We start from the raw sequence: 25,780 nt of genomic DNA, 5'->3' as shown, positions 1-25,780 counted from the left end.
AAAACCTGCATGTAATAAGTGTGCTTTAAAATTCCAGTAAAAATAACTTTTTGTTGTTATTTGTTTGTTAAAAAACAACTGAAAATGTTATATGTTGTTAAATGAAATTTCAGGAGAATGTGTCTTTCAAATTGCTCTTCAACGATTTTATGCTACGCAAGCTATCATTGGACTATGAATCAAGACCTGCTGTCTCTTTGTCACTGTCACAGAATTTCTATATAATCTTGGATTAGTCATTTATTTCCCTGCCTCAACATCCACTTTCTGCAATACGTCAACAACAGTAACAGCTACCTTGGGAGTGGGAATATGTGGCTTAATTTAAATAATGCCCTGAGACCCCCAGAGGCCTGAAAGGTGGTAAATGTGTTGACTGTCAATTAGGGTCTCAAACGGTGGGGACGTAATTTGTCAAATAACTTAATAACAAACTTAACTTAGGGCACCCTGACAGCATGTTTCCTTATGGTGGGAGTTCGCATCGCTTTCTCCTGTGTTGTCCTGTGGTGGGCTGAATCCAGAAGTGACAGTAGCTGTATATAGCTGTCATGTACCAGTGCCGTGGCTTTTCCAGCGTTCGCTCCCCAAGGCTTGTGTCAGCTGGCTTTGAAAGTGCAAAAGTACTCTAATTGAAGCCACCAACCACATGGTGCAATTCTGTGTGTTACTCTCATCTACGGCCGCCCTTCAGCAGTCGGTGTGCAAGGCAGGTGTACGCACAGGCTGCTCATCGCCGGGACGGGGCTGCCAGAATTGCCGATTGTCGCATCCTTGGGGGTTCTGGGGTTTCAGCACCTTCACTGACAGCAAGAGCCAGCCCTGGAAAGCATCGGGGCAGCAAGCCGGCACGGTCCCAGCTTTCGTTACTTCTTACCTGTTTTCTGGGGTCCAATCACAAGAAATTTGGGTAGGTGGTCACATGTTTTGTCCCTGGACCAAATATCCCTGTGTCGTTTATCATCACATGGATTCTGAAGGTGAAAAAAGACATCTGTGTACATCATGCCAGGGATGTCCTAAATGTTTTGTATGCATGTGAGACTTTGTAGGATCTATACCTTATGCACTAACACCAGTGCCTTACACAAAATAGTAAAATCCCATATTTCCCCATAAGAGTTTATTCCTGCCACATATTGAGGTCACTGGTAGGGATCCATAAAAGCCACCCATTGTGGCAGGTACTTGAGCGTTCAGGTACACAGACACCAAGACCCTCAATATCTTCCAGGACTGATCCTTACAGGGGTCCCAGAGAAGTCAGTAAAGCTAAACAGCTTTGCAAATACTGGAAGGGAAGGATCCATGTCAAAATCCACACCCTCTGTGACTACTGCATTTCCTTCTCTCTGTTAGTCCAGCCATCTTCATCAACTTGGAGTCTATAGGCATGTAGGTATGCAGGCATGTGGTCCCTTTGACTAAAATTGAATGTATATATAATGGTTTTGCATGACTGAGGATTAAGTTCAGTCATAACTGAAAAAAATAAGAAAATGGAAAAAAAAAAGATTAACACATTGATTTAATCAAGTTTTCATTTGACGTTAGAATGGAAACCTCTGTTTGAATACCTTGAAGGCATTACTTTCGAAAGTGACAAAATGGTTTCAGATACATAGTACTTTTAGTGCCAATTTTAATTTACATAAAAACCCAAAAAGAAGGACGCAATAGAAATGTGGGTTATTACTGATCTCCTTATCTTTCTACTACCCGTGAATGCAAAATAAAAATGTGTGAACAAAAGACCCCATAGGAAAGGTTAGGACTGACAGTTCTTTAAAGCAGTTAGCGTATGGATCCTGCTTTTGCATGGTATTGCCTGGTAATAGAAGATACAGTTTGCTAGTGAATAAAGTTAGCAAAATATAATGGAGACAATCATTAAATGATGTGAATTGCTGCAGCTCCACTAAACTCAATGGGAATATTATCGATTTATACTTTTGCATCTGGGCCAACAATACTAGGGAAATTTTTTGCTCCTTTGTACCAGTGTAAGCCTGAAATAACTGCATGGATCTCCATGGTGTCACTCTGGATTCAAGCCTGCATAGCTAAAAGCACAGTGTGGCACATCATATTCTGAATAAGAAAAGAGCCAGACATGTACAACAATGATTAGGAAATTACAGTGCCGAGATTACAAGCAGCACTGTCGTGCATTTACAACAGAGACAGCAAATGGCCACTGGTGGGCTGTGCAGAAACCCTTCTTTCTTAAAATAGCAGCCTATTCTGCAGCACTGACCACTCCACCATCCCTTCTCCTTGCTGCTTTAGTGAAGGGGGTCCAGGTGGTGTGAAACCCTTGAAGCGGCAGTGATGCAACACTGGTGACTCCCCATTGATGGGCACAAGGGGTCTGCGTTGTTTGCCCTGGGGTAGCACTTGCTACGAGCTGCCTGTGTTCATCTTGCTGGTAGTGTGCCATGATTAGTTAACACAGCGTGATGCATCAGCAAAGCTACAGAAGGGAGGGGAGTTGAGAAGAGAGGAGGGGAGGAAAGCTTTCTCTCAAGTGTGTGGCAGTTAGTTGCTTTTAAACGTGCCTGATTTGGGGCGAGTGGAAGCTAACCCATTTCTAGTCAAAAGAAGTGGTCTTTCAAGAGAATTTAAATAACCTAAAAAGGCATACTGGAAGAAATAACACATTTTAATGTGAAGCAGGCTTCTTAATTTAAGGTTTTTTTTTCAGGAGAAGAACCTTATTCCAACAAACAGTGCGATCGGAGGTAGGAAGAAGCTGTGACGTTACCTGCCAAAGAGGGTCCGTCTGCTCAGGGAAGAGCTCAAAGTACTTGTGTGCCAGCTGGAGTGGGGGCAGTGTCTGCAGTTTTAGGTTTGTTGAGCTCTTCACAAAGCTGGCCAGGTTCGAAAAGGTGTATAGCCCCAGGCGGTCGTTCCCATAATTAGACAAATGGGTCATGAAGATGCTGATCTGGGAGAGAAGAGAAACCTTTCAGTCACAGGACATCAGGAGATGGCAGCATCTGCCTGGAAGGGCAATCATGGGGCTCTCAGGATCTTGGCCAATTCCTATTTCCCCCACCCCAAAACAATAAAAGAAGAGGAGAAGGTTGAGCTGGTCCTACTTGCTAATCCGTCTGCCAGCTTCAAGCCTAGACTTTGCCGTATGTGCACCATGCCTTTAAATTACCCCTTCTCATCTCAGCGGATGGTACTCACTCACGGGCTCTCCACAGACTGGCATTCAGGAAATGCATTAGGAGATTCTTTATTCTTCTGGTTTGATTTCTTTTGACAAACCACACAGAAATAGTTTCTTGCATGGCCCTGTTTGCTTCCTTATCCCTGCGCTGTGGGGTGTGGGTTTATGCCACCAGCTCAGATGGGGGGGCGGGGGGGCAGCACTGTGTTGCTTCCCAGAGCACCAGCCTGCTTCCTCAGATGGGCAGGCAAGGATTAATTCCAGAGCTGCTATTTACAGGATTAACAGGAAAATCTGACTAATATGCTGTCTCCTCCAAATTCAGGGTTGACCAGTTTGTTTAAAATGGAAGATAAAAAAAATCTGAAATATAAAACTTTCAAGCCCTTATGGAGGATGATAGCTGAATATCAGTGTCACTGATTTCTCCTCAAAGGCAATAAAACTTCTGTCTTTTTACCAGTCTTATTATGGTTCTCCTTTACGTGGAGAACTTTATATCTGCTGCTTTGTAGATCTCATCATTTATTTCCGAGGGATAAAGAGAAGAATTTGTAAGAATAATGTGCAGAAGATATTTCTCAGTATTTTCTTTAGACAAGGTGATCAAACTCAGTTTCAGCACTGCAAAGGTCTGTTTTACCTGTAGCTTGTCATTATTTAGATTTCTGCAGATGCTGTAAAACAGGGCATTGTTATTTGTCTGTTTTGATCAGTGCATTGGCCTCAGAGAGGATGCATAGTGAAAGTGGAATTTAGTTACACTGTTATGGAGATATCACATCATAGTGATAACTAAAGTGTATATATATATACACATATATTTCCAGCAACAGCTCTGAAGCTGACAATCAATAATATCCAGAAGATCACAGAAAGTAAGTACTAACTAATGTGACTACAGCAATTAAAAAAAAGGCATGTCAGGCAGCGAGCTTCTTAACAACACCATGCTTCAAGGAGTCTTTAATGTGAAGTAAAAAACAAATTACAATGACAATTACAGCAAACTCCAGAATACAGTGAAATTTAGGATTTTGCCATTGTACCTCAATGCAGGAATTTTGGGAAAAGTGAAATAAAGCCTTGTGCGTTCAGTGATCGCTTTTGGTACTGGCTTTCTGCATTCAGTGATCACTCTTGGTAATGCATCCAGAGTCCATAAGAGTTTCACTTTTCCCAAAGTGTTGTGCAGCTGCTGCAGCTGCGAATTTCATAGGACAGATGAAGAATCTATACAAGCGCAGTGTCTTCACTGTCCTTACACGTGAAGTCCTCCTTCACATGAAGTTTAAACTGCCTCCATATAGGATGTATTTATGGATGACTTTTATGGAAATGCCCTTTCGTGGAACTCCTGAAGCCGGAGAGCAAAACGTGGCCTGAGCCAGACCCCTAATGATGAGAAGTAACAACGTTGAACAACAGGTGTTAGCGTGTGAAAGGTCAGATTCCCCTCATGTTCAGGTTTTATGTTCTTGTTTTGTATAGCCAGCTCATGTGTACTCTTGCAAGACGACAGACATGGCTCCATTTGACTTCAGGTTGGACTTGACTCAGAAAAGGAACATAGGCTCAGTGCTCCATCTCCTAGCTTTTTTGTGCCTTATTTAGGTTAGGGAGCTGGTATGTAAAACCTTGGGAGACTTTGGTGGCTGAAGACTAGCATGAGAAATAGCCAGCCTGCTAAACACCTTAGGTTACCCGCATAACCTAGCCAGGATGCAAGTGCAGGCAGGGATGCGGGGTTGCATCTTTTGGGGTTTTTAGGTTCTGAAGCACCTGAATATGAAGAGGTTAGTCATCAGCAGTGAGGACTCCTGTTTCACAAGTAAAGTGCTTGCTTTACAGCTGGACATCTATGGCCAGGTGAGTCTCCTCTTGCATGATCAGGAAGGGGAACTGACAGCATAGCTGAGGGCTGTTGGTAGCGGGTGTGAGCTTATAAAGTGCAGGAGAGAAGATTCCAGCCGCCTTCCAGGGTGGCAGCGGGGGGTTTTGCTTGCCAGCAGACTCAGGGTGCTCAGGTCAGTGAACTTTTTGTCTCTGTCTGGAGTGAAGCTGGGAGTAGTTTGAGTAGCGTCTTGTACATGACCTAGGCAGGGTCAAGGGTTTTTAGGCTGCGGTTTTTTGGTTTTTTTTTTGAGGTCTGAAGCATAAACTAGGCATGCTGGAGATGCCGAAGTGTATGGGTTGTATTGGCACCCAGGTCTCTGAGTTTATCCTGGAATTGTGTGTCTCAGCAGGGTGGCAGCTGGGCACCCCAGCAGCTGAACTGCTGGGAGGTGGTAGGCCTCAAAACTAGGGTTGTCCGCCTTAAAATGGCTGCCGAGTGCCCAGGTGCCTCTCAGGAGGGCTGTTACCAGTAATCCATGTGGATGGTCCTCCTGATGCTAAGAGCTTTCTGAAACAAACCGCTGGTACCACCTGAAAGTTAAGCTCACCCTTCACCGTGCTGTTCTACTTTTCAGAATAACCACACAACAAAAAGCCACAAGCTTTCCACTTTCACCATCTTGTTCTGCTACCCTGGCGCTTCTTTAAGCGTCAGCCCGCAATGTTTAAAAACATGTCCATTAGTTTGTTAGATTATTTATGAGGCTTTTAGTACTTCTATAAGGTGAAGATGGATGGAGCTTAGGAGAAATTGTCCCTTATGGCCCATCTGCGGCAAGTTTGCACTGTGCCTATTTTATTCCACACAAGGTAATTTATTCTTCACTTTTATTCTGTTCTGAGCCTTCTTTGAGCAAAGATTGGCAACTGTACAAGGTTATTTTTTTTCATCTGCCTTACTTGGTGGATTTCAGTGCCTATGCATTTTACGAGTGAAAAAGTTTAACAAAAGTGAACATTAAAATTGTTTAAGACTTTATGCATGTCCATATGTTGTACCCAAGAAGCTTATAAACAAGGTAGTTTTCTTCTTTTCTTTGGGTTTCCAGTCTACTGGCCTTTTTTGAATATGTCTCCCCTCCAAGAATGCATGCAAACCCTTTCAGATTTAGAGCCCAGCTCCTAAAAATGTGTTAAGTGCTTCCTACAAACTATTTAGAAATGATGAGAAGGAAAACACTTGTAGGAAATGTTGATAGAGAAGATCATCTTGTCTCTAAGTGTTTTCCATTTTTTGTTAAGTACCAAAGCACCTGTCAATGACAACATTATTGTAGCAATTTAATATTATTGCAGCAAATGACATAGGCATATGAATCTACTTGCTCTTTTTGCTTATTTACACTTGAATTTGGGCAAGACTTTTTATGTAAAAATGTACTTATTGGGGATAGATATCAGTTTATTTCAAGAGTTTCATTAGGCTTCTCTCCAGTCCAAAAGACCCAGTTGATCGCTCTTTATAGAGTCAAAGGATCTTAGCTCTCAACTTCTTTTGCTCCTTTGATCTTGTTTAAAGTGAAGAAAGCAAATGTGATGTTTTATACACTGATAAAACTATGTCTAATTCTTTGCCATCTGCCTCCAAATCTTTTGAGAGAAAAGACTTGATGGGTTTTAACTGTTCATGTTTAGAGCATGGATGGACACAAGTCTGTTTTCCTGCTGATGCTTCAATATATAGCCTAGAAATGTGCTGAGCAAGCATAATGTTGCTGCATGCCTTGGGGCTGGCCCTATGATGCACAACACGGCTGCACTGCTTTGCTGTGCTGTTTTGATCAACACAGAAGGGAATCAGCCTAATGGGCAGGAGTGAGGAAACCACTGAAAACCAATGAATGTCCCTTCCTGTAGCGCTGCAAGCAAGATTGGGGAACAAAAGAGAGAAGACCATGTTTCTATACTTCCCGTGACAAAAAAGCAAGATACAGCACACCCTGACAATAACTAGCAGCCAGCGCTTTGTCAAGGTGGGGTAATGCTTTTAGGAGGGAGGCAGGACGCTGCTTGTGCAGCAGTGCAAAGGCAATCAATGGCTTCAGATTCCTGAGGCTACAGAAAGGGCCCTGGCTGCACTGCATTGCTCTTAGGGTTAAACTAGTATAAGCAATGTGTGCTAATAAATGTGCAGAGTTGCTGAATACAATCCCTTACTATTAGTATACAGTCTATAGTCAAAGAGATATGTGAAACAGGGTTGGTTGTGAATCACTTTGCTGGTTATGTTGCCTTACCAAGGAGCTAGAACACAGACACTTTGTAGGAGAGCAGTGTTCAGACAATGCTGCAGTTCGTACGGATGCAGTATCTCATTAGCTTTGGCAATTCCTTTCTCCCTCTGTAACTGATCAATAATATTTTGAGGCCTAAAGGGGAGAGAATGCTGAAGGTGTAGGCAGGAAACTTTTTGCTTTTTTCTTTCTGCCATTCACCCTCTGATCCTGATCTCACTTGCCGCTTCTCTCTCATACTCTATAATACATTTTTTCTCAAAATCACTTTGCCTCCTCTTTTGTCAGGTCCTTTTGTTACAGAAACATTCATTTTATTTTCTTAATCCCCCATTTTATTGTATGCAGATAAGAAACGTCTACAGCTTTTTAGCTGAAAGCTATGGCTTTCAAAGACTTGTATAGAAAAGGGAAATTTGGAGAGTTACATTTTGGTGGTGACAAAACTGAGGCATGAAGGGATGGTGTCATTTGCAGAGAATTAATCAGCGTGCTAATGAAAGATTAGGAAAAGGAAACCAGATAACCTTTGATTCACCTCCATATCTGCTGGACAGAAAGGCAAGCACTGTCTCCTCTGAAGAAGGGAATTGCTGTTAGGTTCAATTTGAATGGGTAGACTTCTCTGTATAAAGGGATTTTACCCATCTAGTGACAAATACCTGGAGTCAGCATTGTAAAGTCAATGGGATTTCTCTTCTTAAGCCTGTTCCTCATTTAGGAAGATGAGTTAACATGAAGTCCTCTCCCTGAAGAGCAACAGATCTTTAAGGGCTGAAGTCATTGGCACGAACTGCCCTATGTATATTTATGTAAATGTGTTTATGCAAAATATTCAATCTTTAATCCTGCTTTTTGTTGCTCAGCACTGCAACTGTTCAAACTAGTGCAGGACCAGGTGGCCCCATCAGAGTGGCTGGAGCTGGCACAGCATGTGTTGCACCAGTGGCCATAGGATACCGTAGCGGGGTTGGTACCCTGTGTGGGGTGAGCCATTCAGCACTTCCAGGAGCATCTTATTTATACCTATATAAAATGGGAATGAATGGAGAGATGTAGCCCACCAGCTGGAAATTCCAATTTTACTATTGTAACAGCCTTTTTTTCTCCTTGTTTCTTTTGCCTACTCTGTTAACATTTCAAGTAGGTGCACAATTGTCTGTAGCTTTTATCTTCTCTACAACAAAGAGGTGAGAGGACAACAGTGGTCCTGAATTTCTCAGACCAGTTGTTCCGGTAATATGCCATTCTGGTAGGTAAATCGTATTTTTTTCCATTAGGTTGGATGGACAGAGGGGAAAGGATTTTTTACATCTCCATCTGACAGGATCCAAAAGAAGCTACATCCTACATCTGTATATTTACCAGCTTCTCTGCTTGTAAGTCATAATATTTGGTTAGCGTGTTATTAACAAACCTGAACTGTTGTGACCCAAGACAGCTGAGTATGCAAACAGCTCCTCCGGAGCAGAGAAGCCGTCAGCAGCTCCCCAGGCAGCAGGGCTGGGGCGGCTGCTCCGGCAGGGAACAGGCAGCTCCTGCTGTATTTCAGAGCACAGTCAGATGATGACCCATTTTTCTTCCCTTTGAGAGCTTGCCAGGCTAATTAAAAAGACAACGCCCCCAAGCAGAGGGTAATTAATGCAGGGTGCAAACTTCTGGGGCTAGTGAAAGGGGGCTGGGGGCTTCATGCACAGCTGGATTTGGCAGGCAAGGCTTTCCATAGCGGCTCACCCAACACCAGCCACTGGTGGGTGATGCCAAGCATCCTTCCTTGCAGCAGGCTTCCCTGGGCCTTCTCCTGCTACACCAGGGCGCTCTGGCAGGGTCAGGTCTAGAAACGTGTAGTGGATAATCCTGGGGCCCCTTGGTGTCTGGCTGATGGGAGGTGCTGGCATGGGATGTTAAAGAAATGAGGATAAGCAAGCGGAGTGGGAGGGGGCTCCTGTTACCTGTAAAAATCTGGTGCTTCCTTATGTATCTATGTAAATGTAAAATAACTAACTAAAAGGAGTCACAACTATGTTATAACATACCTGATTAACATGCATAGACTGATTTTTTTGTTAATTTTAACAGTTACTTTGTTTAGTAATATGCAGAATGAGAATGAGAACAGTTGTCAAATAACCCAATAGAAACATTTTGTGAAGCTAATGAAGTCTTACCAATATGCATGCTCACAGTAATATTGTGTTATGTATTTGAATTGCTGGGTAAAATCTTCCAGTTTATATCGCAGGGTATGATGATGATTAGATCTAGAAATTGTACCTTTTAACTCTCCATTAACAATGTGCTTTTGGTAAGCACTGTGTAGCTAAGTGCCATCTCCTAAAATATCAGAGGAAGGTCTGTTTACTATAGTGTACTTGGACATGGGAATTTGTGTTTCTACAACTGTAGATATGACCTCAGATATATTGGTAACTGTACAGCTTTGACTACACAATTCTGTCACCTCAGCTTGTGCTCAGACTTGTCTCCAAGCTCCTTGGTTGTGACTCTGTGTTATTGCAATGCCAGAAAAAAATCAGTATCTCATTGGGAAACTACTGCAGAGCTCACATCTTTGTCCTGCTTTCCTGCCAGCAGTTTTTTGGGCAAAGGTTGCCTGCCTGTCTCTAGAGGGCACTAGGATGCTAGTCTACTCTAAACCAGCAATTTATATTTGCCTTTTTGGGAGGATCATCCCAGAGAACTGTAGACCACTGTAGATCCTGAAGCGTAGACATAGTTTTAAAGAAAATTTGGCAAAAAACAAGCTGAACTCTAGTGGGATTTTTAGCCTGGCTGGGTGATCCACATCATGCTACCAGCAGCCAGGTAGCTGTGAAAATCCCATTAGCTACATTTTCAGGGGCTTCAATTCCTTTGTGCATGTGACATCAGGAACACAAATATACTGAGTATCAAAGTGAACTGACTTCCTAAAACAGGGCCCTACTGCTTTTGGAGCTTCATCCTCTGTGTGCTTGCATTTGTTTACTACAGGATTTTGTTCACATGCAACTTTGAGTGCAGGAATGTCTGGTGCTTCACTTCAAAGCTGTATCTTTAGGAGACTGAGGGTAAATTCCACCCTCAGCTAGTGTAAATCCCTCCAGCATGACTGAAATGTGCAGCTATGTTATTTGTATAGGAACTGATATTAAATACGGTTGCTTCCTGTGTGTATCCCAGAAGCCTTGTGTTCCATAGCTGACAATATCATTGCTATCTTAGCTAATTAAAAATTATGAAATTATCACAAAGCTTCTGGTTTCTGCTTGCAAATAACGCGCCTGTGTACTAGAACAGAAATTCCTGGGAAAAGGGCTGTTAGTGCTCCAGCGTCCAGCTGAAGTGTACTCCACCAACCTCCCTGGTATAGCGTAGTGGGAATCAAATACTGGCTGATACCTTCACATTGATATTTGAAACTGTGCCTAGCCATCAATCTCCTGGTTGCAGGGAAAGTCGATGACAAAAGTTATTTATAAATAATGTGCTCTACCTCATCCTATCTCACCTGTTTGAAAAAAAGCAGAAGCAATCTTAGTCCCTTCCTCCAGGTCATCCCCCTGCACTGCCCCTTTGCTAGCAAGCCCAGGCACAGAGGCAGGTCTCACACATGTATCCTCCCTCCTCTAAGAGGAACTTGTTTTGCTCTTAGTTTAACAGCCTTTTCTCTTGCTTCTGCACCTCTTAAATGAAATTTAGTGAGAAGGAAGGAGTGAATTCATGTAAAATAAACAAGGGTTATAGTTCAACGTTGCACATGTTGGGAAATGTATGGTGCAAGCATCCCATTATTGTAGAAAGTTGGTAGCATATTTACTGCTCTTCTGTTCCTCTTACATGAATATTTCCCAGAAAAAATGAATTTTGCTCTTCTTTTTTCATTGCGCTTGGAAAATGCTATACAGTTGCTCCAAGAGCAAACTCTCATAATTGGATCTAGATGGCAGCATGTTGTATTTCTGAATGTGTAAATGGCATGTCATGGCTGAGAAATGCAAAACTGTCAAGTGTCCATTTACTAATACCAAGTAGCTCTATGCTAGGCTGACCACAGAAATACCTCGTTCAATTTCAAGTGTTCAATGTATTTCACATCCTGACAGCCTCCTATTATGAATTGCAGACTTTTCTTGTACCTTATGAGCCAGAGCCCCATTCACTGATAATGAATCCCAGAATGCTTGGGCCCTTAATGCAGCTGTTTGTGCAGTAGCACAAAAAGGAAGCTAGAGCTGAGATTTTTGTGTTGACAAAGCACTGATTTTAATAATGACAAATTGTTTCTCTATAATTCAGCACTATTCATATTCATGACCCTCCTGCTACTAAGTAAAGTCATCTATATGCCTGAAAATCACCTTTTTTACTTTTACTCTTCCCACTCTGCACATCTTTTTATATTCTAGCATTTTTGACAGGATAATCAAATATATTTTCCAAATATGATATTTCTAAAGAAAGCAGCAAAAGCAATGTTTGGGAAGAAACATTTTTGACTTTGATTGAAGGGGAAACAAAAATGTTGAATGGCATTACTTCCTATGTATATACACTTTACAGTGGTTGTATTCCACCCAAAGTGCTCCCAGTGCTGCGAGGGGAAGCCATTGTTGATCAGTGGTGTTACATGGCTTTGAGAGAACGATACTAATGCTGTAGTGTGTCTCTTATTCTAACATTCTTTACTCAAAAAGCAAAATTGTCTTTTACCTGGGAAAGCTTTCTACTTTTCTATTATTTAGTGGGTATGATTATATATAAATTCTTTATTATTGACAGAAAACTCCTGTGTGTTGTTCCTTTCCCTGTGTGAATAAAGTTGCTATTATTCTTTCTTATTTTTTTCTAATATCTATCCAAGTCTCACTTCTTAAAGGTTAATCATGACCACATTTCAATATAGCAACAGTTTCCCATGTTATATACATCTTTGATATGCCTGATGCCTCTGGTCCTTGATGAAGAAAACTAGGTGGTCCCACTCCATTAATTAGATTTTTTTGTAAGTCCTGTAATTGTCTTTTTACTACTTTTAAGGGTGTACACTCACAGCCTGAAAAAAGAAAAAGCTGCTTTTGACTTTATGCTATCAGTGTAAAGCTGCATTAAAAAAATGGAATCCATAAAAAATGGATTTTTTATGTCTGTTCATTCAGCACACTTGTATAAGTGATCAGCAGTACATCTAATTGTGGGCAAAGCTCAATGGATTCTGCACAAACACCATGCTATAAGTTGCACCTGTGGGCCCTGTGAGGTCTTTGCAAAATCTAGAGCAATTCAATCCTGTTATTTAAAAACAAAAACAAAAACAAAAACAAACCCACATTTTTATGTGAAAGTCATGATATAGGGATTTGTTTTGTTGGTATTTGTGTTCTCATTGAAAATACTTAAACTTTCCTTCTCAGAAAAAAAAAAATCTATTCAGTTTAGGCTCAAGAATAAACACAACTTCAAATTACAAAAACAGACCAGATGGAAAAGGATTTGTGTACTATTGTCTCAAGTCAGATCTGTACACAAACTTTCTGAAAGAAAATGAAAGTATCATTAAAGAAGCAGCTCTGAGAAGGCTCGCATTGTTTTAGTCTTCAGATTTCAACGATGATCAAAGAGTTTGTATAAGGAGGTGGCTCTCAGTAATGCATTTCCTTGACTGTGTACAGTGCGTGCTCTTTGTTAACTTCTATCAAGCAACTGCATAATGCTGGTTGAGGTTGTCAACCTTCTTAGCTATAATCCTTTGCAGATCAAAATCAGTATAGCTTCAATTATTTTGTGCCAATTAATTTGAATATTCTTTGGCAACGGTTTAGGGTACCAAGCTATATTGTGCTCTGACTGGCTTTATCTACAGCAACTTGTGAAGTTCTCCCTATTACTGCACTGGAGTAATAATAGCTCTTCCTTACTGTTATTGATGCTACATACACTGTCCTGATATTACCGCTGTCACAACAGAAGGTCTGGTTTGATTCAGCAGGTGAATGACCACACTGGGCTAGTCCAAGGTCCTCTACAATACCTACATAGTGCTCTTACAAGCCTTGTATTTACCACAACATGGTTAAAAATGCAGAATAATTGTAATTAGTTATGCTATAAGGGAAGGGGAAAGAGGCCATGGGTCAATACTGTTTTTTGTGGAGCAGAGTAGTCTGACATGGGCTGTGGATGGAGGAAAGCCTGGCATGTGGGGGTTGACTGTTTCAGCTGATGAAACTGATTGCTGTCAACTGATAGTACCTTGATTAGCCTTCAGAAGCCTCAGCAAAGAGCTGGTTAGGCAGATGGTGGGGGCAGCCCTACCTAACCCCGTGGAATAGGGAGGTAGGGTGGGCAGTCCCTCATCCTGGACTATGGTCTCCTTGTGTACCTGAAGTCTGTGCTTTTGTTTCCTAACTTGCATAGCCTAGGTGAAAGAACTACACGTAGCCTTATGTCATAAATTCTGCTCTGCAACATGAAGCAGAGCTATAGAGTACAAGGGACACCCAGGCGAGGTCTATTGAGAGAGATTAAAACCCACATTAAGTGGTGAGTTTGATATGGATGCATATACTTGGATCAACTTTGAACACTTGTGCATAGCGTGACCCATATATACGGATGATACTGCAGTGCTCAGACTGAAGCCATGAGCATCACCTAGCCCAGGGACCAGCCATTAGGCTTTTTCTTCTAACCTTACCATATTTCCCACTGCTTAGACTTATTTCTAGAAAAGGGTCAGCTTTGCCCTCTATTTGCATATGGTTGTTCTTAAATGTCTGATACCTAATTAAATAATGACATATTTTAGTAGCTTGTGGACATTACAATCCAAGAGGGATCATGTTTTAGTGCAGATTTAATATCTTTGCAACAAAACTAATTATTTTTCTCGAATTTCCAAAATATCCTAGGGGGCCTCTTACTTGTGTGAGTGGAAAATAGTCAGAAAATTTATTCCTGTTTGACTTTTTAATGGAAATAAACGGCTCTTTCATTACTTCGAGGAAATCTAAATGCAACGCTTATGTTTTAAGCAATGTGAAACCTCAGTTATGTAGATCCCAAAGGATATGGTATATCATTGAGCATGTTTGCTCTACCCATGTAACACCTGCGTGGTTATGATTCCTGGATAAGAAGAGGAGATTCTGCCACTCAGGAATCTGTGTAAATAACTGGATGCCATTCAGCGAGGGGAGCCAGCAGTGGCCAGGCTGCCAAGTAACTAATAACAGTGGTAATAAATATTTATGAACATTGCATTTGAGCCAAGCGGTGTGCACAGGCCAATGCACATGCTTGACTCTGATCTCTCCACATATGCCCTATGTGTCATCTGGGCATGCTCCTTCAAATTTATCTCATCCGCAATGACCTGGGGTTAAATTTTGTCATCCTGTGCCCTGGAGATGTCCCCTGACTACTCTGACAGTTTCTAGGGGTGGATGTTTCTAGGCAGAATGAAACTACTTCTTGAGTAACTGTGGATATTTTTAAGGTTGGTAGATGGACTGCCTTCAGAAAAAAAAAAAAAAAGGCATGTGCACGGGCACTGCAGGTGCGTAATGCATTACCTGTATGTTTGGCACGTGGCAGTTTTAGCACCCGAGGAAGGAAGCTCACTATTTCCCAGATCACAATTCAATACAGTGGCAAAGATGCAATTAGCCCTATTAGATACAGCAGGACTTCAGTAAGTTCAGTAGCTTGACCTAGTGACAGTACTTTTTTTTCTTTTTTTAATCTGGATTTTCAGATGTTTTTCTGTTTACCTTTCCAACCAATGAGTTAAAACATAATCCTCTGAGCCAGCTGAACTTTGGGAGGAATATGCTTGTGTATCTGCTAATGGCAAATAACAGCTAAAGTTATCACTAATTTGATTAAATGTCCATAAATATGACTCTTTCTCTGGCAGTTCTTTTAGTAGATGTTTAAATAAGATTTTCTCCAAATTGTGTTTTGAATGAAGGAATTACTCTATTATCATTAATGAGGCACATCATAGTCTCCAGGTAGAGGAAAGCAAAAATCTCTGAGCAAAAAAAATTACTGCCCAGGACTCTGAGTAGCGCGCGGTTGTGGAGCAACTATAAATCATCCCATTTAAACTGAGGCCTCTTATAAACACTGAGTAAGTGTTTTCACCAGGATACTTTCTTTCAAACAGCAAAGAGAGAAATGCCAGGCGTGTTGATACGGATTGGAGATGCAGGAAATTTATCATTTGTTTTTATAACTCTTCTGCTGTCATGTTGCTATTCTTGCAGTTTTATGAAGAGCTGACTGCTCTGTGTTACAGAGTATTCATAAATGATGATTAATTAATCCATTTTGGTGGCCTACCCTGAGCAAACAAACCTCAGAGTTAATTTAATTCTCCACTCTTGGTTTCAGAGGAAAAAAATACAGCATTTTCAGTTCACTAGAGGATATAATATTCTCAAATCAGCCACTTTCCAATTAATTTTGAATGGCAAACACAGCAAGGAAATTTTGTTCTTGTCCATTTACTTCTATTAAGGATTCATTTTCAATAATCAGAGAATTCTGAGTCAGCTCATTCTTACCTTAAAGGTTTGCTCCTGACACTTTAATAAATTATCATATGGTGTGCGCTTGAAGGCAACAGATTCTTTTTCTTTTTGCCCAATAACCCTCTTGTTGACACACAGTCATTTATTACTATTTCTGCCATCACCTAGCTTGCTGGGAAGTAATTCTGATAAAGTACCAAAACGTATGGTGTGGAGTATCAACTTCCATAGAGAAGGAAAATGTCATGAAAGAAAGAAGAAAAAGAAAGATCATGTGTTATCCTAGAAACATTTTCTTCGTGCTCTGAGTTTTAAGCTAATTAGTTTCTAAATATGCTGCTGAAGGCTTGAGTTTCCATGGGATAATATTTTCCTACACCAGCTCTTTGCAGCTGGTGTGGCAGTGTGGGATGAAGGAAGAAAGAAACACTTATAAAGGGGAAAATAGATTTAAAAGCCTGAGCAAGGTTGAAGTGGATGTAATCATACACCAAGAGTTGGATGATAAAAGTGGCTTAAACTTTTATGTTTGTTTATTATGTATCTATTGTGTTATTAGTGCCTACTGGGCTACTAGTTACAGAAGAAAATACCTTTTGGAGAAGGGGTGACTGTAGGGTAGATACAGGCATTTTTGTAGCTTGCTCTCTTTCAGTACAAATGTATGTTGGTTGTATTGAACCTCAACACAAGCTGTGGCAGGAGGAAAACAGGATATGTTTACGATGCTGAATGTGCATAGGAAACGAGCGTTTTTCTGAATAAAAAAGAGATACTGCCCACTTCCTCAGGCAAAAGTTGCTGACTGCAATTACGCTGCCTGTACAGACAGCTCCAGCTGAGATGCCCATGGGACAGGAACCTCGCGGTCCTCTGTACACGGACAAGTGTCTGGTCACTCTTGTGCTTCACTCTATCGACCACATACATGTGGTAAAATGGTTCCTTACATTGCCCAAGCAGGACAGTGGGCCCCTATACAAAGAAGAATAAGGACCAGCTATTTTTATTTTTTTTTTAATTTGGTTTGATACAATTGAGACCATTAAAAGAAATTCTGGCATATCTGGTTAATAATAAAGCTCCCTTTTTCTCTGGTAGAATTAATGTAACTCTTCTCATGTTGGAGAGGGACACACCTGTCATTATATGCAGTAGCCTGCTAATAATGACTCAGTAAGTATTGACATTTTTGTGGTGGTGGGGATTTTCTTTCTTCTGTTCCTGAAACATGCTGAGGTCCTCTGTTCACAGGGCCCTTATTAGAACTGCATTACGAATTACTTTTGGACTGCAGTGCATTTCCTACAAAGCCCAAGGTTATTTTATTTTACTCTTTCTGCAGCTATGCTCAAAGAAACAAAGCAAATAAAAAGAAAAAAATATTAACACTCAAAATGTTTCATAATAACATTCCCAGATCTCTTGTGGAAGGTATGAATGAACCCCTCTCTGCATTTACTTTTAATATTCTGAAACAATAACGTGTGATTCTCATCTGTTTTGTGATGAGAGTAGGAAACAAGAACAAAATGTTCTAAGTATGGTACATGTGGGACATGTAGAATCTAGATCTAACAGACTGGAAATGAACAATAACCCTTTAGTTACAATGAGTTTAAAAATGTAAATGCATTTAAGTGGCCTTCAAAATTAAAAGCATCCCATGACACAAAGAATTTGAACAAAACAAGATCGCACACTGCAAAGAGGCAAAGTTAGATTAATAATATACCTTATCTAGGGTGCGTCTGCAGCTTCTCCTGAGTTGAGTTCAAAGTTACCTTTCAACCACAGGTCTGATTTCACTCTTGACAACCAAATTTCCATGGAAGAAGCTAATCATCTTGAATGACTACATTTCATCTCAGGATGAAGCTTCTTAGGGATGTTTGATTGAGATAGGAAGAGAATCTTAAGTGTTAAAACTTTCACATTTTCCTTTTTCTACTACTTTTATTTTTTTCAACCTTAAAAATGGCTTAGTCTGTCAGTTGCAGATATGTCTTATTTTGTTGATTATTTTTTTTAGGACAAAAGCATTTTGTGCAGGGTATGCTTGTGTCTCTGGGTACTCTGTGGTGATACGGATGTAAATCTAGATTAAAGTGTGTGTGTATATACATATGTAAAATGTTTATACATATATATAAATAGGGAATGCAGGAATGGCCTATGCAAATTTTTTATGGCGGAGCTTTGGAAAGGAGATGGCCACAGACTGAATTAAAATACCTTGCAATAACAAGCAAAAAGAAGACTTAGCCCAGCCAAGTTCACCTCTGTAATAGGGGAAAAAAGGTGAGGAAGAATAGAAAAAGAGAAGTATCTTGTGGGCTAAGACACTGGATATAAGGAACAGTCTGCTCCTTGGTGCAGATTTAACTTTGATTTAACTACCTCTCTCTGAGGGATATCTGACATTCCCGGTTCAGGCTACAGAAAATCTTATTTCATTGCATTCAGCCATGACCAGGCAGAGATAGGAAAGCCTTGAGATGGTGGGGTCCCGTTTTATGTTTCGTTTTCTGCAAGCTTTTCTGCTTCTTGAATGTAGCCATATGTGCAGACATTGAGTCATACTTTTTGAGAATCTTTGTCCTTGCATACAACAAGATCTGCAACTATTTCTTCTGTTTCAGAGTTGGCTTGACAGCGCCTCTCAGATGGAGATAGTGGCTATGGACCTGAAACAGGGCTATAACTAAGCAGAAGTTAGGAAGGATGCTGCAGTAAAGGGGGTGGCAGTATTAGGGGTTATCCATCAGCTTTTTGAGGTCAACAAATAATTACTGGCAAGTAAATCCAATTAACTGACCACTCAATTGAGCAAGTGGGTCTTGCTGGGTCTTCTCAAAGCCCGATACACTTATTCTTGCTTTGGTGTTTGACTGAGGTGCCTTTTGTGCTGCTTCTTGCTGGCTTAATAAAAAGCTCTCCGGTTTAAAGAGATTTTTTAGGAGAAATGACTCTCTTGCTCTTGTTTGTAATGGTGATAATATTTAGGGCTGTATTTATTAGCTTATCTTGGCTGTTAAATGTTTATGACTGTTCTTTATTGTCTGTGAAGCAGGGGAGTAAAGGAGATGAACTAGAAAACAGATACTGGAAGACCTTGTGGATACTGCAGTTGTGATATATAGAACAATTTGTAAGAGCGTGCTTTAAATATGTCAGAGCATTTCTCAGGAGACTGAATGAAGGGCAATGGTCAGAGAACACGGACTGAACCCACTTAGTTTTGAGGCTGACATTTGGATGTGGAAAAACCTGCTTAAATTTAAACTCCAATGGAATTCCTTAAATTGTTTTGTGAGAAACCTGCTTTTTGGGGCTGAAAGTATTCTGGTTTGGGAAGTGGATGTTATGAAGTTTTTTAATTACATTTTTTCGTGGTTTACATTTTGGAGCAAAGCAGGTTTGCGCTGTTCATGTCATTTGATCACTGCATCTCGTACTCTGCGTTTGTTCGTGTTAGCAGATGATAGAAATTACTGTAAATGTGCCTTAGAAATGTATCGCTTCAACTAGCACATCACAGATTTCATAGTAAAGCTCTCTTTCCAAACAAGGTACCCTAATGCAGGTTGAATTTAACACCAGTTAACTTGTCTTCTCTCTGTACCAAGGATGTCAAAGAGAGAAGTGCACACACAGTTAACATTTGAAGGGAAGTGATTTTAAAAAAGACAGAAAAGCAGTGTGGTGCAGTGCTGGTAACAAAGGAGGAAGGGGGATTTTATGAGTATATACTGGGAAGGGAGAAACTTATTCTAAGGGGGAATTAAACAGTAAATAATGAGAAGTAGAATAAAAAGAAATGCTGGCTGAAAATGACTGAAATGTTGAACACTTGGAAATAAAATCTCCCTTACATTTTCTTTTCTTTTTTTTTTTTTTTATAATTACATAAAGCAATGAAGCATACATTTAAAAAAAATGCTTTGAAAGCACCTCAAAGCACTGCAAGATGGTTCTAAGGAACTGGCAAGATTTAGGAAGAGAGGAAATGAAATGTCACAGTTTGTTCAAAATGGTTTAAAAAATGTCCCTCCCCCCAAAAAAACAACCACTACCACCAAAAAAAATACACCACAAAACCAATTAACTTTGTTTTTTCCTGTTGAAGCTGTGGAATGCTGTACACCTGCAGTAAACTTAATTTTTTTTCACAAGGGATCAGGTTGCTTCGACGCTGCTCAGAACGTGAGACCAGATAATTTTCTGTCATATTGAAGTAGCTGGTTAGTGTTAGATTCAGATGTTAAAGCCACGGTATTCCTCTCACCTAGTGCTTTAAAGAAAACCCAGAATTAGTGGGCTGAAACAAACACTTCCTAATGGTTCTGATGCTCTTTGACTTGGGATGCTGTGCTTGCTTTTTGCCCTTTAACGCTGGCTGCAAATCCTCTGTGTGTCGTGCACCCTCCTGAGGCCTTTGGTTCCCACTGGAAAAATTTGCAAGAGACAAGGGGAAAGAGACTAGAAATGAGCTGCCAGAGCTTTCATTTCTGGGAAGAAAACTGCCAGTCTGTGCAGGAATGGGCTGGGGTGGGTAACACTTTTGTGACTGGCATTTAAAGATGTCCTGAGTAGCAGTGTACTTCTTTGTTCCATGATTTGTCTGCAGTTAATACAGACGTGCTGTCACAGCACAGTGACAAGAATTTTAATTCTTAGTACTGAGATGTTTTAATTTTGCTATCAAAATGAGATTAGGTACGAAAGCAGTTTTGTAAAATTTCTTTTTGACCAATTGATGTTGTAATTGCCTCTTTCTTTTTCTTCTCCCTTGCTTATTTCTATTGATTGGGGTGGTTTTGCTGTTTTTTCATTACTGGCATGGAAATGCTGATGCTGCACTCCTGTCCTAATTAAAAGTTTGTGAATAACTGATTTTTGATGTTGCTGTCAAACCACAAAGTAAGTAACATTGGAAATAATAACATAACACTGATTGAACTGCTAGCTTTGGTCTGGCAAGGGAGAAAAAATATTCTATTTGAATATTTCATTGCATTTCTTGTACGAAATGGTACAGGGAAACTCCAACAGCCACAGTAATGTCTCATTTTCCATCCCAAACTGTATGTGCATTTCTTATTTGTAAATATATTTGAAGCTCCTTGTTATTGTTCTGAGCCTCCAAATGAACGAAACTGTTCAGAGAGGAGCAAGATGGAAACCTTTTGAAAGAGTAGCCCTATTTAGGTTTATTTCAAACCCAGTCTGTTCACTTAGACTTTTTCCACTAACTTTAATGAGCCTTGCTTTGAAGTGTTCATGCAAAGAATAAGTACCCCAAACTCTAGACTTGAGCAGCCTTCCGCATTAGCTGGGTCCTGGAAAGGTCTGGCTGGGATTCTTGTAACCCTCATTAAAACTCAAAGGAAAGTTGGTTTGATTTCTGTCTGTGTTGGTGGAATTTATCCCTCCTCTGCATACCACTAAATCATCTCTGCCAGACGTGACTCATCTCTAGGATTCATAAATTAGAGAATGAAAATATATCTCTGAGCCACAGAGTATTCAGTAGAAGCCATTTAAAAAAAAAAATCCATCAGAAGATCCCTTTGACAATCTCTCAACAAACTATCCTAATGCAATGTCACTTGGGCATTTTCTAATGTAACCATCTATGTAGCATTTCTTTATAAAAGTGCAAACATTTTTGGTATATGAGCTTAATATACGTTTGTTATACATTTGCTGAAATTGCTAGATGGATCTGGAGTAATGGATAGGGTTTCTGTAATTCCCATGCTTGTCAAACTTCAGGAGTGAAATAAAGAGAATGTGCAGTAACCTTCGTTGGTGGTGCTTTAATGTTGGGAAAGGGAAGCAGATATAAAGTTCTTTCTTGCCCGTTTCAAGATTTAGTTGTAGGTTCTTTAACTCATACAAAAACTTAATTATCTCCCACCATCCCCCTTCCAATGCCACTTTGTGACATCTCCTGTGAAATATATATGGAACATACAGTCAAAGAAGAAATCATGCTGCAATCTACACAGGCTATTGTTCACTATTATAATCAAAGGAGTTGCAATCGAACTCCAGCTTAGTTATAAATAAAATCTTCCCATCTGATGCATTATTCCTATTTAGTTAATTTGCTATCCTGCATTTAATTATTTTTGAAATGTGCTCCAGTGTTCAAAGTAATTGAAAAAGTATTTAATCAAAACTTGATTATTTAAGTAGTGTTCTTACTTGCACTTGTTAGGGGGAATGAGATTATAAGTGGATGTTATAATAGCCCAAGGAAAGAGATTTCCCTGTGTTATCCTGTCTGTATGGATGTCAATACAAAGAAGACTTTAGGCCAATGGTCCAGCAGTTGAAAAGCAGACAGTCCTCCTGGCAGCTGGTGCTGATGTTGACTTGGTTCTGTTGTGCTTGGGCTGCTATTCATGCTAAACTTCATTCATCCCCTTATCGTGCATCTGTCTCTCTTCAGAACAGCTTATACCACTACTTGTTCGCACACATTCAGGTTTCTGTTTCTTTGCCCCTGACACGGTAAGCTAGGAGGCCAGAAATAGCTGACTTAGCTTGTTTTTAGACAGCTAAATAACTGTAATCCACTGCAAAAGGTAGTGGTGTGCTCATTTTAATCAAGGCACCGCAATTATTTCTGAAATTTGAAACAGTCTGAAAAAGACTGTCTCAAAGCGAGTGTGGAAAACCTGTAATAATTCTGTTAACTGGAGAGTAAAGTATGGCTTTTCACTTCTGGGAGCCTTGCCTCAGAATGACTGTGGGCATGAAACGAAGTGTTTTCAGCTGTGCTCTTGCCCTCTGTGCTCTTACTCTCAGGTAATGTATGTGGTACTGCTTGGTGCAGAGGGGCAGCTGCTGGGTTAGTAAGGTGGAGCAGGGAAGGTGATGAACCGGTGCTGTGAAGGGAAAGAGGGGTCAAACCATACCGCAGCTGTTTGCTCTTATTTATTGGTGTTATTAGTCTGCTTACAAGCAACAGTTTCACCTGCAGGTCTGTCTAATGAGGCAAAATGAAAGAGGTTTTGTGGCTCTCCAAAAGAGAAGCCAGGAGCAAGGAGGCCTCATGCGACACCAGGACTCAAAAGTGAACTTGGTAGCAAGGTTATCTGAAAGCACTGAAGCAGTCATTAGGTTTCCAGGATTTTCAATCCTGTTGCCTCTTCGTTATAATTTGCTGTTAATCCATACAGCCCTCCTCTATATTTCAGTGCATGCTTGATACTTTATATTCAAAGATAGGTCATCCAGAAAGAAGCTAGGCATTAAATAGGAGCTCTCAAAAATTCTGGAAAAAAGCGGCAGATATCTGAGCTTTGACCGTGAAGAGAAGTGTGCTCTGTCACTTCGAGCCCCTACAATAGCTGCTTTGGGAAGATGTCATTGAACTGCACTGGTCAAGTTTAACTTTGTTTAAAAAGTATATAAGCAGTTTTTTATAAGCGGGATTTGTTTATTTTTATGAGGAAAACTCCTGGAAATTTTGCCCAACTATTGTGTTAGGCTCATCTACAAGAAATAATAATGTAAAAACTGCTGAAGGGAACAAAAGCCAGACAGAAATGCAACAACCACAAGCAAACTTGCTCAGAAACCCTTTTGTAACTTCTAGCCTACTTGATCAAGACATCTCATAAAATAATAAAAGGATTGTCTGCTGTAACTGTAGAAAGGATTCTGTGAAACCAGGTCTTTTTTTTTTTTTTTTTTTTTTTTCCCTCCTGTCCTTTTCAAACCGGGCCACAGAGGTGGACACCTCCACACGGAACTGGGCAGATAACTAGCTGCGTTAAGACTTTTCTAACCCAGGGCCATTCTTGGCTTCAAATATGATTTTATGGTGATAATGCTTATAGCTCATATGTAGCTTTAGTTGTCACGGTAGCCTGGCAATGCTATGAGAGTGCACATGCACACATTCACTTCAGCAAGCAGAAAAGGAGTTTTATCGTATCCTCATTCTGCTGAAAAGCGCGTTCTTCGTGAGGAGGGGTTCCCCTCTCCCCTTTCTGTGTGCCCATAATTCACAACACTGCCAGTGGCAGTTGCACGCGCAGTTGAGACCAGGCCCCAGCAAGCAGGAGACTTGGGGAACCAAGTGGCAGTAGAATTACAGCAATTACTCTGTTTCTGCAAATCTCCTCCACACCAGGTCTGGGCTGTTGTTTTAAGGGTAAAAGAAAATGTTAACCAACATCACTAGTGCAAAAATAAACAGTGCTACAGACAATTCCTTTCCTTGCAAAACTTGAAGAAGGGTAACTACAGCAATACGTAAAGCAGCTTACATGGTAGAGGGCAGTGTGTTCTGGTTAGGATTTTATTTTATGGAATGGTTTCTACTCATGAACTAGATTAGGCACATCATTAAATAAAGTAAAAAAAAAAAAAAAGATTTTGATAAAGCCTTTGCATTTCAAACAGTTGTTTTTTCTATAACCCATTTGGATAGCACACGTTGGTTTACACCATACTGCTCTTGGTAAACTCCACAAATGCATAGTTTGATATCCAAATGCTAAGAAAGCTTATTAATGAGTATAGGCGTGTGAAAAGCTTCTAGGCTATACGCTGGGAAGTCTCTCACTGCTACTCCGATACGTACTGTCAGTGGTTTGGAGAACACACCACGTTCAACGTGTATTTTTTATTCAACTGAGTTTGGAATAGACACTCTTGATCCTTTTCAGAAGGTACTATAGATTTTATGATACTGATCTGTATTCTTTCTCTCTTACTTTGAATAAAAGCCAGGCCTCCCCGTTTGTTCATTTGTGTGCTGTCCAGATTTGGTATTTAAAAAAAGATGGGTGCATGAACATAGGTGATTTTTTTTCCTACTCACACTAGTAGCTTTCTGAGATAGGGCTGGATTTTTTAATTTTTTTATTTATTAAATTTTTTTTTGTACTGTTGTCAGCACATATTTCATAGGGTAGTGTACCAACCTGACTTGAATGATGGTGGGGTTTTGTGGTATATCTTACTTCAGCTCACACATGATTAAATTATATTTCTTCCTGTCTGAATAAGCATTATATTGGAGCAGATTCATGCTTACCTTAGAGTTGGGGAAGTGCATGTCAGTATTTCACTTGTGTGGCTCGGCTCAGTAAAATATCAGTTTTGATGAGGTAAAGATAGAAAATCATAAAAGTATAGGGGGGAAAATCAAACATTAACAGTATAGATATAAAGCTGTTCTTTTCAAATGCCACCCAATAATATATATTGCACTCTAAAGTTATTGGAACATAGCTTGGTCAAAATAAGCTCGTGTACTGAAGAAAATCGAAGAAAACCTTTTCCCCCACCTTTTCTTTGGAAGACAGTCTGTTTAAATCTGTCATGAATGTCACTGATGCATGATTAAATCTGGAATGCTTTGCCTACCATTGCATACTGCCTTCCTAGGAGAAGTCTCATCTCTGCTGCATCACCTCTGAAACTTCACTACCTGTAATAGGCAGAGGGTAGAACTGCTTTTCTCAAGTTTTCTGTTTTATGTGCAGTGTAACAAGTGGGGAACTGTGTGTGCCCATGCATCCTGAGGGACCCCTCTAGGGGGATAGGTTTGGTCCTTTCTGGGTGTAGACCAACTGGGGGAAACCTGACAGGAGGAAGGAGATGCTCCAGCACCTGTGAGGTTGGTCCTGCTCTGGAGGACCCCAGAATAACAAATTGAGGAGAGCATGATAAAATGGTGGGATAGGCCTATCTGTTTCATCCAGTCCAATAATACTTCGTGAAGGCTAAACTGTAGGAAAAATGAGGGGTAGGGTAAATATTTAGTAAAATTCTTAGACTAATTCAACAGCTACTCTTCTCCACAGCGTCAATCAGTTTCTTGAAAGAACATTTAGAAACAATTGCTTTGAAAGATCCAAAGGCTGAAATTTGTAATGAGCAACTGTGAGCTTGTAGCTCCTTGCTTA

At 40.4% G+C, this 25,780-nt stretch overlaps 1 protein-coding gene across 5 annotated transcripts in view; it reads right to left on the bottom strand.

The window, feature by feature from the left end:
- Window positions 1–25,780, bottom strand: part of LOC310898570 (bifunctional heparan sulfate N-deacetylase/N-sulfotransferase 4) — a 163,814-nt gene that overhangs the window by 16,373 nt on the left and 121,661 nt on the right. For all 5 annotated transcript variants that reach the window (XM_083833818.1, XM_083833820.1, XM_083833819.1 and 2 more), the window contains 2 exons: window positions 2,765–2,947; window positions 878–974 (listed from right to left, as the gene is read on the bottom strand). In XM_083833818.1, coding sequence (XP_083689944.1) covers window positions 878–974; window positions 2,765–2,947 — 280 coding nt within the window. The remainder of the gene's footprint in view (window positions 1–877; window positions 975–2,764; window positions 2,948–25,780) is intronic.

This window comes from Anser anser (assembly GCF_964211835.1).
Source record: "Anser anser genome assembly, chromosome: 4".
Lineage (NCBI taxonomy): Eukaryota > Metazoa > Chordata > Aves > Anseriformes > Anatidae > Anser > Anser anser.
This window is presented reverse-complemented; position numbering and strand designations above follow the sequence as displayed.